This window comes from Lepidochelys kempii, chromosome 23 (assembly GCF_965140265.1).
Source record: "Lepidochelys kempii isolate rLepKem1 chromosome 23, rLepKem1.hap2, whole genome shotgun sequence".
NCBI lineage: Eukaryota > Metazoa > Chordata > Testudines > Cheloniidae > Lepidochelys > Lepidochelys kempii.
Window position 1 is genome coordinate 2140165 of NC_133278.1, and position 14062 is coordinate 2154226.

The window sequence follows — 14062 nt, forward strand, 5'->3', positions numbered from 1 at the left end:
ATCAACATTAGTGTTACTAGAGGACTCGGCAGCAGCAATTGTGATTGCTCCTTCAAGTGCTTTCCACGTCAGCTTAGGCTTCTTCCTAAAGTATGTGGCTAGTTTTAATTGTTCACATGATCATGTGATTGGTCCCATAGCGTAGAGGGGCAAGGAACTATTGAGACAACAGATATTTTTCTCTATGTAACATCAAGTGGTTTTAAACTATCTCTACACATTCAGGATTTGCCTGCTGTTACTGCAGCTCATTGCCAGACCAGGAGCTGGCTGTATGTCTGGATTGCAGTACAGAGCCAGGCAGTGAATCAACTCGACATTTGGAGTAGAAGAGTGCTTCAGCAGACAGTTTTGAGGAACACAAGAATTGCCAGACTGGATCAGACCAAAGGCCCATCTAGCTCAATATACTGTCTCCGACAGTGGGCAATACCAGATGCTTCAGTGGAAGTGACACAAAACACTCTAAAAGGACAACTACGGACTAACTTACCCATAGGGAAATTTCTTCCTAATCTCCTCCCTCCCCCAGTCAGTCAGTGGCTGGCTTATGCCCTGAAGCAGAAGAGGTTATGTCCATATAATATATTTTGTATCCTGTCTAATGTAACCATGGATGTTCTCATTATTCATATACATGGATAAATCCTTTGATTCCTGCTAAGCTTTTGGCCTCCATCATATCTTGTGGTAATGATTTCCATAGGTTAATTATGCGTAGCACATAAATATATGTTATCAGTTTCCAATGTACTGCCTTTCAATTTAATAAAATGCTCCCCTTATTCTTCTGTTATAGGAGGATAAATAAGAGCACCTGATTCACATTCTCTACACTGTTCATTATTTTACATACTGATATTTAAAAAGAAAGAAAGAAAAAGAAAATTACAGCCTGCAGACAATGGATATAAAAATGCTTTTTCCTGAATTTTAACATTAGGGAAAGTGATCCTTCCTGCTTCAAATGCACATTATAATCAACAGGTTGATCATTTTTCTTAGTGGAAATAAATAAAGAATGAGACTCCTCACAAAGCACTATGCAGTATTGTCGTGGCTGTACTGGTACCAGGACATTAGAGAAGCAAGGTGGGCGAGGTAATACTCCTTGCAAAGAGAAGAATGATACCACTACATGGGAAGAAGTGGTTCAACTCCCTGCACAAACTGGTAATGTGGAAAACTTCATAAGGCACATATACCACACAGATAGAGTGAGTGAGTTTAAAATTGTTACTTAATATTTGTAATAAACTTTGAAAGCGTACAGCACTCTGTATTAAAACTACTCGTCGTTTTCTCTTATACAATGCCTGGATGCTCAAGGGGTCTTTTACAAACTATGCACAGCACTCCTAAAATTAGTTTGGGGGAAGTTCTATGGTCTGTGTTATACAGGTCAGACTGGAGGAGCACAAGGGTCCTTTCTGGTCTTGGAAGCCATGAAATCCTGCCACTTCTGGGGTGGAAGATGGTGAACAGCAAAGCAGCAACAGGGGAAAGAGAAATTTTGACCAAGGATACAAGGGTAAACTCCAATTCTTATGAAAAACCCTAAGGAATCATTAGTGGCCTTAATAAGCAGACAAGGACTCTTTTTTTAATGTCTCATCCAAAAGCTCCACACACAGAAGCCTGTGATGGAACTCAGTTTATCTAGCTTTGAAAGATTAAAGGGCTGAGACACTGCCAGATTTCAAACATGTGGTTCCAAGAAGTTTATTCAGGTTTTGCGGATTTTATCTTTTTTCTGGAGTGGAAGCAGAGCAGCTTACTTCTTTCTTTTCACGGCTGGACAAATCCATTTTTCCCCGTGACCCACCAACCGTGATCTCTCTTTTGCCAACATCAGAAGAAGAGGCCTCAGTTTACTTCCTGAGGGTTAGGCCCACCTCCATTCTGTTGCTTAGCTAAGCCCTGCTAAGTTTAAAACACTTTTCTATAGTTCTAGGACTACTAGTTATCATCCTTCATTGTATACACAGCTGAACTTACCCTTTCTGTAGTCGTGGGTAGAGGGAAGCATCCCCTGGTAGACATGATAGGGTAGAAGCCTTTGTAAGGCATCTTCAAATGATCGGAATGAAGTTTTATAGTCAGGGTGCAACACTGCTCCCTGATGTTTATGTAACTGTTCCAAGAAACTAAAAAAACAACAACAAAGGACAAGTCAGACAGTTGTACAAAGTGTATAGAAATCACAGACTCAAAAACAAAGATAGCTATAAAAGCATTATGCTGAGTGGTTGAAATTCTAATTGCTCCTCCTTCCAATATATATAGGCTGTTTGCAGTGACTGAAGCATGATATAAAGAGGTGCTCTTTGGCTTACCTTCGCTGTCTGCAGAAAATGAGTTTTATGTGTGTGAACATGAAATACACATGTGCACACACAAGGAACACACCCACACACAATATTACTGATCACTGCTAATACTGTATGTAGTTTTATGGTTGCCAAAGGGTACTCATAACTGAATTATATAGCATCTTGTGAGATTTCTGGGCAGCAGCAAGAGGATCATAGAACAGGTGAAAGGTTCTTTTGATACATGGAATGTGACTCAGACATCCTATAACTCAATTATAAAAGTGCCCCCTGGGAGCCTTCAAATTATATTACTACACAGTTTTACTAATTAAGGAAAATGTAATTTATCTTCAAGTTAAATAGTCTCATCCTCCTGACACTAACAATAAAGTTGGTTGAGCTAAAATGGGCAGTGAAGGAATGTGGTCTGATGTGCATGTGTGAAGTACTATGTGCAGACATGGATATAAACGAAAGCAGCGTAATACATAGCTGGCTATGTTATAGGTGCATGTGTGTGTGTGTATGCACATGCTAAACACACTAACACAAAAGGAGAATGAGTGCAATCAGAGAGAAAGAAGAATGACTGACCATACAGGAAAAGAACCACAGCAAAATTCTGGAAGAATTATTCTCTCCAGTGTGAAATGTACATTCGACCAGTGTCACCCATGGGGCCCTCTGGAGAGGCACTGAAGGGCATGCTATGTTACCAAGAATTGCCATGCCATGATAAAGTATCATGCTTCCTCCCCAATAGAGTGGATTACGATGCACAACACTGCATGACTCCAAAGCTAACACAGATGCAGAATATTCTATTAAACTTTAACCTTACTATGCATGTGATGTTACTGTTACCCGTACACTGCTTTCTTTAACTTCTTAGCCTCCAACACACGCTCTCTGGCAAACACTTACCAAGCTTCTTTGCTGGGCTGTAGTGTAGGAGTTTTTTTCAGACTTCCAAGCTTACTATCATACTGGTAAGAAAAAAAAATGCATATGAAAGGAATGAGTAATCAATAGATTAGTTTTACTCTGCAGAGAATGATGAACTAACAGAGGAACCATCCAGCTCACATTAGAGAGAACTCTTTCTGTTCAGTAAATTAGTACAAGGAAGTTGGAGAATAAAATGGGATTGTAGGCTGGAGGAAATCAGTTAGATGATTTTGGAGATTCTGGACAAAGTGCAGAAAAAAAGGGATAATTCTTGCTGACGATTCTAACAAAAACAGCTTTGCTCACTTTAAACATGGCAGCTTTCAGGTAGCAGAAAACATACCGCTTCCTTTTGAAATTCCTCACTGATAGAATAGTAAAAAATAAAATAAAATTGAGCTATTATTTGAAGGAAATAAACATCTGTGTGAACTCACCTGCTGCTGGGATGGGACTGGGACTGAGGGCATGAGTTGTGATAATCCTTTCCCAACTACTTGGATCTGCAAGGGACCTTTTCCAAGATTCAGGCCAGAGATGGAGCTAATCACTCCAGGCTTGGCCTGCAGAAGAAACAAAGGATCTGTTTTATTTGGGATCCCAATATGAATGTAACGACTACAAATTGATTACCAAAACACACAGCAAGAAACTACTCGCCAAGAGGATGTCAGTCATCAGTGAAATGACTTAGGATGGAATTCCTTAGTGTTGATATGCAAACATCTATGAATAAATCTTTTTTGATGCGTAATTATTTTAACTTGCACTTCTAGAATGTACATCCCAACAGTATTTGCATGCCATTAAATAAATTGGGAAGCACATTAATTCCCTCAAGGAAGAGGAACAAAGCTCTCTTCCCCAGTGGTCTAATTAATATTAATAGGGATAATTATTTGTTTTCTTTTTGTTTAAGAATTCATAGTACTTATAAAATCAAATAATTATATGCCAAAGTCAAATGGTCTCTGAAACTTAATTCCTTCTTCCCGCACAAAAAGAACAAACCTGGAGTGAAACTCACTAAGTTTTGTTCATCCTTGAAATGGACAAACTACTGTGAAGAAGCATTAAAAATGAAGCTCTCACCTGAACTGGCTGCTGTACGGCAAGAGGTGTTCCTGGTTTCCCTGGCACTGTAGTCACTTTCCCCCCAGAAACAGCTGTGGAGCCACTGGAAAATGTTTTACTCTCTGCAGGAACTGGAGCAGCTATACCTAGGAAATATAAGCAGATTTTAAAATGAAATCCAAGTTTAAACAACAATAGCAACATGTCTTGGATTCCTGCAGCATATTCCACCTTGAAGAATCTTTATAGACTATCTAGAGGTATTGGGTTTCAGAGTAGCAGCCGTGTTAGTCTGTATCCGCAAAAAGAAAAGGAGTACTTGTGGTTAGTCTCTAAGGTGCCACAAGTACTCCTTTTTTTAGAGGTATTGGGAAAATTTTCAAAGGCATCTAAATGACTTACGTGCTTTTGAAAATTTTGCCCACTACTTCAGCTATCACTGAAATGCAACCACCTCTGCCAGCTGTTTAACAGCACACAGCAACACTCCACAACAGGGCAGCAACTGAAGTGAAAAAGACCACCACCTAATTCAATTGAATACTAATGCAGGGGATTGTAGGGAAGCAGAATGCAATTATCAGGACACCAGGGCTAACCACCTCTACTCTTGAGACATGCACCAGGGGATCTTAACAACTACAAGTGGGAAAAATCTTAGTTTTATACCCATGCAAAAATCATTACTGCCAGCAGAGCAGAGAGTGACTGAAAATCAAAATACCACCACACCGTAAATATGTATTTTTTTTCCTTTCTTTTTTAACAAATGAAAATATGTGGACTTTTTTTCAATACCTCAGATTAGTTTGTTCAGTGTACCATGGGCATAACATTAAAAACTTTATTGATTTCCTGTTTGTGAAAATGCATGGAAGCAGCTGACAGGTGCCTAAAATAACTGATAGGCACAGTGTATCAATCTAAATAAGTAAACATGGGGTGGGGGGGGGCCCCGCGGGAGAGAAATACAGAGCACCTGTAGTCTAAAATTCATCCCTGTATAGCGGATGAGCACAAGGCCTGCACATGATTTAAGTCCCACTTAAATCTTTAAACTAGGGTTTAAATGAGAATTAAGTGCTGCACTGACCCTAAACTAGCCTTTAGCATGGAGTGAATTTCACCCATAGGTCTCAAAGAGCTTTACACAAGAAGGTAAATATAATTATTCCTGTTTTTCAGATGGAGAACTGGTGGCTGAAAGAGGTGAGTGTCTTGGCCAAAGCAACACAGAAGGTGAGTAGCAGAACTGGTATTAAGGATGTCTTGACTCTCCAACCAGGGCCCATATCTGCTCCACCATGTTGGCCCCCAATCAACTGAGTTACTTCAGATTTATACTCTGTGAATGAGAGCAGCATTTGGCACTGGGACTTCAATGAAATTTGAGGGCACTCAGCAGCTCACAGAATCAGGCCCCTAGAGAGAAAGATGATGAACTTCCGAACATCATTCTTAGAATAACTTTTCTTACTGTATATGCATTTTGAAGTGTGGAGGGGAAAAACTGGGGAGAAAGAGGAAGCTGAAAGTCCAACACAAATGTAACAGAATTTCCCCTTCCCCTCTCTGAGCACGCACGAGGCATGGCTTTAGCAGCTTACACGTTGATGTTGTTTTGTTTTGATCAACACCGATGTCTGCTGCAGCAGTGCTGCGAGCTATGCCGGCTGCCCTCCTCCAATACCACCATCTCCTCCCACTCCCTCCTTGTACTTGGTCCTTCCCAAGAACAGGAGCCACCTCACTCGAACCTGCAGTAGAAGGCTGGACTGCAGCGGGGACAGATGGGTGGCTGTGGACTGGTGCTTGCGTTGCTGTCACTGCTACTGACTGTCCTTGGCTGCTAACCAGGACAGATGAAGGCTGACTGCTGAAGTGGCTCAGAGCTGATGACACCTGGCTGGTGGAAGTCTGGTGTTTCGTTTGCAGGATAATCCCCTGGGGCACCTGAGTTGGATAAATGACAGAGGCTGAAAAGATGTCCTAGCACCATCTTTTGGCACATTTCATCCTTTTACCTTCCTTTTTAATCTGCTATGTACCGTAAATATTTCTACCCAGCAGCAAAACATGGGAAGAAAGGGACCCTCCCTTGCTCTCATGTTTCCAACACAGTCCACTGGCTTCCACCCTATAGCCCCAGGATCTCACAGAGTTAGGCGGTGAATGTAAAGGAAACAAAAAATGTCTTTGCTTTGCAGTGGGAATCTCCGGGTCTGTCAGTAACAAGAATTTAAAATCCCATGAACATGCCCTGTGTGCTTGAAATACAGCAGACTTGATCCCAGACTAAGTTCTTTCAAGGGAAATTTATTTCTAATATGCAGTTTTTTAAAAAATTGAGTTTGGCTCCCCTTTCCCCTGCAGATAAAGTGACAGTAAAGACAATATTTGGAATGTGGATTGTAAAGAATTTGTCTGATGCTGTCTTAGACATAAGGCCTGAGCCAACTCTCACTGAAGTTAATGGGAATCAACCGATTAACATGAATGGGAATGGATTGGGACCTACAACTCCAGGGCTCAAAGTTCGAAGTACTAATACTTAGGCTTGGTCTACACTATAGTTAGGTCAACATAAGGCAGCTTACAATGACCTAATTATGTCAATGTCTACACTACAATGGTGCTTCCGCTGATGTAAGTGGCCCACTACAGTGACTACACCCCAAAGGGGCGGACAGCTGGAGCCCTTTCCCCACCCCAGCCCTAACAGTCTGAGCTGTCAGTGGGGCGCAGGCTCACAGCTGTGAGTCCCCCACACCTTTCCCCACCTCCTGGTGAGGGATTGCAGGGGGTGGGGAGGCAGCTGGGCTCAGGTTCTCCTCCCCCTCACCCCAATCCCTCACTGGGGGGGTTCTAGCTGTGAGCCCCACATAGAGCGGACAGCCTTAGCCAAAAGTGAAATAATAGCAGCTGAGAAACTGACGAGAATGTCAGTTTCATTGCTGGTAGCCTCCCCCTGTGAAATCCAGCCCTGCACTGTCAGCCCCAGGGCAGGAGGGTGGGGGCGCTCACAGCTGTGAGACTGCTGGGCCGACAGCTCGGGTTGTCCAGGTGGGGGCCCCAGCTGTGAGCCAGCGCTCGTCTAATGGCGGGGGAAGGAAGCTGTGAGCTCCCTGCCTACAGATGAGGCGGTCAGCCCCAGAGCTGCCAGGCTCCAGCTGTCGAGTGTCCCACAGTGCCCCACTTCAGTCAGTGGAAGTGCTCCTGGGAGGACACGCACCACAGACAGAAGGAGCAAGTGTGGACATGAACCACTGCTTTAATTACTGCGGTAGCTGTACTTTGACTTAAGGTGACTTAATTTTGTAGTGCAGGCAAGCCCTCAGACTCCCTGGAAACAGGCAGAGACCCCAGCAGGGTTGAATTATTGCTCTGTCTGCTCTGCGTGGATAGGAAAGATCCCAAGGGGTACTTTTCACAGGAGCTTCACATGTGTTTGCTTTTCTCTCTTTGTCCAAAAATTTCTCTTCCTGTTTTGGTTCTTGAGTAATTCATGTTGCTAAAGAACTTGGAAGAGGCCTAACCCTGTAAATCCTAAATACTAAATAATTGTTTATTTTATGTACTATTTACATAGTAGTTGGTAGCAAAGATACACTCAGGGCTTGTCTACATGAACAATTAGTTTGTGAAAAGAAAAGGAGTACTTGTGGCACCTTAGAGACTAACCAATTTATTTGAGCATGAGCTTTCGTGAGCTACAGCTCACTTCATCGGATGCATACCATGGAAACTGCAGCAGACTTTATATATACACAGAGAATATGAAACAATACCTCCTCCCACCCCACTGTCCTGCTGGTAATATTTCATATTCTCTGTGTATATATAAAGTCTGCTGCAGTTTCCACGGTATGCATCCGATGAAGTGAGCTGTAGCTCACGAAAGCTCATGCTCAAATAAATTGGTTAGTCTCTAAGGTGCCACAAGTACTCCTTTTCTTTTTGCGAATACAGACTAACACGGCTGTTACTCTGAAACCTGAATTAGTTTGTGGTAAGCTGGGGTGTCAATCTATCTTGCACCAGTTTGCTGCGGTGCTAACGTACATTAAGAGTTAGTTAATTCACTTTAATCTAGTCCTCTTTGAAATGGGATTATCAAAGTGAACTAAAATTGTTAATGCACAGCAGCAGGGTCCACATGGACAGGTCGTCCGCAGCAGGCTAGCATGGGGTACAGTCACACCCCACCTTGCTGCAAACTAAAAGTTTATCTAGACAAGCCCTTAAACAGCTCCAAAACTATTCTACATTGTTATTGTTTCCTAAAGGTTGACAATGTCCCCATGATACTAAGGTCAAGATAATTCCTTCCCAGAGTACTATTTTAAAAACAAACAAAACAAGATATAACCCTGGTAGTCCAGATGATAGTTTTTTAAGGTGGTGACTTTTGCGATTTGCATATCTGTCCAGAAGAAGGTAGGCTGAAAACCTCTAATTTCTAATCCCTCTAACCCATCCATTTTCCTTGATATATGGGGGTGTATTTTTAATTTCTATAGAATTATATTTCTACAGACCCAGGCCAAGTTTAATTTACCCTCTTTGATGGCAATTATTTACCTGCTGGAACCTGTCCAATAGCTGCTTCTGCTGAGGAGCAGGATTTGGAATTGCAGAGAGTGTCTGGAATTGATTTGGGACCATCTGAAAACTTCTCTGTTGTTCTGGCGTTAGGTGAAGGGTCTGGGTTGGGACTGGCGGTTTGATTTGGCTCTGGGAAGGGAACTGGAAGTGTGGAGAATGCGTATGCTGAGACTCGGTTGGAGCCTGGATCTGGGACTGCAGCCGTGCCTGCACCTGGGTCTCAGGCGGGGACTGGATCTGAGTGGCAAGCTGAACTTGTAGCTGCACATGTGGAAGTGTTGCCAGCTGAGGCTGCCCTTCGGCCTGAGACTGTGGTGGCTGGAACTGTACCTGAGGCTGCGATGGGGGTCGTAAGGGGTGCTGGGTAGGACCGTGGGGGGATGATGTGATTTGATTCTGTATCACATACAAGTTCTGCATTTGCGTCTGAGGGGTGCAGGACCGGGAGAGGGGTTCAGAAGGAGGCCTGGACAAAGTTTGTGGCTGGGAGGGAGGCCTTGAGTGAGGCCGGGAGGGTGGTCTGGAAAGTGGCTGTGGCTGTGATGGAGGACGGGACTGGTGGGGGGACTGCATCTGTGAGAGGTGTGCAGGCTGGAGCTGGGGACTCTCCCCCATTGGAGGATGAGGTAGCGAATGGGACGGGGAGGCTCCAGGGAGCTTCTGTTGCCCTGCGGGTAACTGAAACAAAGAACGAAACAGGAAATAAGTTAGTTAGGGCTGATGTGTCTTATCACAATCTTCGCATGTTCTTCAGGCATTTTAGGGTATGTCCACACAGCAGAAGCTCTACAAGGACTAGTGTACCTGAGCTAGCTTGGATCCAGCTAGCGCGGGCAGTGACGAGTGCACAGTTCAGGCTCCAGCGCGAGGAGTACAAATCCAGTACAGACCCTGGGTACGTAGTCAGCTCGCAAGCTGCACTCTCTTCACTACTACTGTCACTTGTGCTATCTGGATTCAAGCCAAACCAGGTAGGCTTGCCTGTGCAGACATACCCTTAGACTGTACTGCAATGCAAACCACTCTTGAAACATAAAAAGCCTGGGGCTCCCAAACTGCTTTTAAGTCCAGAAAGCCCACTGAACTCAAGTCACTCCGTGAAGGGGTTTACAGAGGCATTGCCTATAGCAAAAAGAGCTTGAGGAACTGAGCTCTTTCTACCACTCTCCTCCTCCGGTTTATTCCAGAGAAGTGTTTCTTTGAGCTAACCAGAGCATACGTAGAGTGAGATTTCAGGGGCACAGTTTCCAGCTCTCATACCTTCCACCAGGGATGCTTGTGGGCATAGTACTATCATCTGTAGATTTATTGCACTGGCTAGTCTGCTTAGAAGCTACCTTCAAAAATGTTTTAAAATCAGTAAAAGAAACAACTTGGGAATAAAACTTGAAAGGCATCTTCTATGGGTGTTCCTTAAGCTTCTGAAAACAGCTCCAAGTCTCAGCCAGTGTAGCCAACCTTTCCCTAGAAAGCCTTACTGCAGGGTTAGAGTGTTTGTACCAGTGTGTGAGAATATAAATAAAGCCCAGCCCTTTTGCCACACAACTGTGACACCATGAAAAAGGGGAGGGAGAGGGCGTCCAGCTTTATTTTGAAAATGTATTTAAGTTCCTTCCCTAGAGCCCCTGTCCTCGTATGAGCCCCCCGTGGGGCACAAGAACCTCCATGGTTTTATTTACCCTCCTCTGTATTGTACCATCTTAGCTCCTTCCTATGCTCTCTTTGAATTGCTTAGAAGAACCCTAGGCATACCTTTTTCTCCTTTCCCATAGGATCTAATAAAAATTAAAACGCCTTCCCCCCAAAGCCTGAGTCCACTGGTTCCCCGCATAGTACAGTATTGTACGACCACTACATTAGAGCCAACAAGCATTGTTAATGGTGCTAACCCTATGAAGGCACTGGCCATTTTGAGTCCCCTGATATGAGAGCTAGGTCAATATCACGCTCTTTTAAAATTACGGGGGTGAAACTGATCTATTATAAAGTCAAGTTCTCAAGTCTTATTATGGCTAAGAAGAGCCTTTCGACTAACACACCACTTTAAGTCTACCACAGCCCTTATTATAACCATTTGCTACTAAAATATAAAGAATAAAAGAACAATAAAGCCTCTGGCCGGAACACAAATGTACCAGGACAGCAGCGTGCAACTGTGCAAGGACAGAAGAAGAAAAAGCATCGCAAGACAGCAGCAGCTTCCAGCATTGGTGAGAACCTGCAGGCAAGCAAGCAAGAGCAGCAGGAATTCAGAGAGTAGACAAACGGGCAAGTGCCACAGATTGACAACAAGGGCCAGAAGGGGGTATGTTTTGAAGGGGAAAGAAAGATTCAATAGGCCTGCTGATGCAGCAATGCCTGGACATGTCCCAGTCTCCGATTATAAAGGCAATTCCCTCAGTCACAGACCTTGGTGTGAAAACATCTGTAACTCACCCAACCCAGAATGCTGATGTTTTATATATTGGCTGGAAACTTCCAAATTGAACTAAATTGCAATCTGAACTCCCATCTTCTCCAGGCTGCTCACATAATGATCACGGGTGATAAACTACTCAGGTCCATTTGATCACTTTGGCTACCAAGTTCCTGGATTCTGCCTGAAGTCTGCTAACCACACCTTGGAACCCTGACCCATGCACATCATTCTTCTCCCTTTATTGCTTTCTTCTCAGAATAAAAACAAGTTATATTTTCCTTTGTTTCTGGGCTGTTCTAAAAACAGGGATGCAGCTGCTTTTATTTTAAAACAAGGTGCAGCTGGATTTTGTTTCATCTTCTTCTAGCTATATAGATCCACCATAGAAAAGTGAACCAGAGAGCTGAATTTGGATGCTATAAATATTAGAATCATGGAGATATGAGATGGAAAAGACTTATTACAACATCATCCAAGCCACCTCTTTGCCAACATGTGATGGTATCATGCACCACAATTCTTTTGCTATAGAAATGGGATTATGAATATTTATGCGTACTTATATACACATTTGATAAAATGTGTGTGTGTATATATATATAAAATATAAAAACCCACACACATAATGAACTTAAACTTTTGATTACATTTGAGACTGGTCAAAAACATTTTAAAAAGCATACATTTTATTAACAATTTTCCTTTTTAACTTTTTTTTTTTTTTTTGGCAAACCTCATTGCCACCAAGAAAGAATGCTTGCTTGTTTCCACGTTTCTATATAGCACAAAGGCCAGTCAAAAATATCTCTCTGGGAAACTCACACAAAGAGTTTTATAACACATGGATTCAGGGGCAGACTCACTGTCTATGCAGTTACTACAAACTTACACCAATGTAACTGAAATCATAATCCTGCCCTCAGACTCCTCATGAAAAGTCACCCTAGTTAGAAGGAAGATAAACGTGCCAGAAGCAGAATTCTTTTCCCATCACATTTTTTGCATTACACCACAAGAGGGCAACTTCTGTTACTACTATAGAGGTTACCCCACCACCACCCACATCCAGGTTTGTTTTGAAATTTGAAAAATGCTAGTGTACACCTAAGAGATATGCTAATATTTTGTCCTTGTGTATTGGTCCCTCCCCTCCTGCAGAGAGAGAGAAGCAAAAAGCAAAAGGGAACTCTAAGAGGAAGGACCAAACAGATTAGACAGACGCTAAGGACAGAAGCAAGAAAGGAAGATAGGCCAAAGCAGGCTGTGTGGAATCACAACAGGTAAGGGCTACCTGGCAAGCCAGTGCCTGTTGGGAATGGCTGGCTGAGAACTGAGGTATAAGATTCGGTCCTTTGGACTCCACCGTTGCCAGATTCTGATTCTGGGTCAGCTCTCGGCTGGCAGGCGGCTGCAGAGCTGTGCCCGCACTGCTGCTCACTATCACTGATGCTGGGACACTGCTTGTGGTGCTGAGAGCTGTTGTGGCTATGCTGTAGATGGGCAGAGGCATTGGAAGGTGTGGTGGTACTGTGGACTGATTCAGATTGTTCTCCTGCTGCATTTTCAGGGATGCCGGATAAAACTGCTGCTGCTGCTGGCTCCGATCCTTCTGAAATTTCCAACAAATTTAGCATTGACCAGATTTCTGGTTCTTTCTCCTTCTTTATTTCTGTTGCTGTTCACCATCCAACCCCCATATTCATTCAGGCCTTTGCTACTAATGGTACTCTATTAACAGTACCTCAACCAGTTGTCAAAAGCAAATCGTTTCTGCTCTTGCTCTTCATCATGCCCACCCCCAGATATTGTACAATACTTTTCAGGACTCTTCACAGGCACTAGGCAGATCCAAATTACTGTTCGGAAATGAGACTACCTCCTCTGAAGATGGGAAGAGTCTATATTCAAAATTCTGCAAATTTTATTTGTCCCACCTCTGTACAGCCAGTGGCCTGTGCTCCCCAGTGCCATGCTGGAGCCTCCATATTTATTAGACAAATAAAATTTGCAGAATTTTGCAGAATTTTAAAATATTGTGCACAGAATGCCCTCAGGAGTAAACTGTATCAAAGCAACAGTTTATGCCCTACCGAGAGACCTAATGTGAAATGCAGAGAACATTTCTACTGGATGGTAGCTTTACACAATAATAGAATTTGATGTGTTATCAAACTGCAAATAAAAACAAAAAACCTCAAAGCCAAGACTTTGGGAGCCATGTCTGAGTTTCCCATTCTTACTGCCATTCCCCACCCTTGTGCTGAGATAGTGCAGCACATGCAAGATTCATAGAAAGTCATTTATGGTTTAGACATGTGAGGGTTTTTTTCCTCACAGTACTACCCAGCAAGAAGAGAGTAGGCTAGGGTTCATTTTTGTCTCTGAAGATCACAGCTTTTGTGAATTTTTTAGGATCTCAGTGACACTTCTCTCCTCAAGTTACTTTAACATCTGTACATTTCTTTTCTTGTATATAGTAATAAACAGTGAATATGGTAGTAAATGTTAGTGTAAAAGGGTTACTGTCAAGATCAAAGCCTTATATTTAAAATGAAATGTCCTCACCTGTGTTACTAACAACATCCAAAAAAATTTAAAAATTAAATAACTTCAAGCTTCCCTTTACTGTTCACCATCACTGATGCTGTTTGTTTACTTTTTGCACTTTGGCCAATGAAATGAGACTGATTAGTTTCTACTT

At 42.9% G+C, this 14062-nt stretch overlaps 1 protein-coding gene across 9 annotated transcripts in view; it reads right to left on the reverse strand.

Moving 5' to 3' along the window:
• BICRA (BRD4 interacting chromatin remodeling complex associated protein) overlaps window positions 1–14062 on the reverse strand; it is a 114580-nt gene that overhangs the window by 11795 nt on the left and 88723 nt on the right. For 7 of the 9 annotated variants that reach the window (XM_073322279.1, XM_073322276.1, XM_073322277.1 and 4 more), the window contains 7 exons: window positions 12653–12970; window positions 8919–9620; window positions 6095–6290; window positions 4356–4483; window positions 3701–3826; window positions 3240–3301; window positions 1999–2147 (listed from right to left, as the gene is read on the reverse strand). In XM_073322279.1, the coding sequence (XP_073178380.1) occupies window positions 1999–2147; window positions 3240–3301; window positions 3701–3826; window positions 4356–4483; window positions 6095–6290; window positions 8919–9620; window positions 12653–12970 (1681 nt within the window). The remainder of the gene's footprint in view (window positions 1–1998; window positions 2148–3239; window positions 3302–3700; window positions 3827–4355; window positions 4484–6094; window positions 6291–8918; window positions 9621–12652; window positions 12971–14062) is intronic. The other 2 variants (XM_073322273.1, XM_073322280.1) reach the window with 2 other exon arrangements.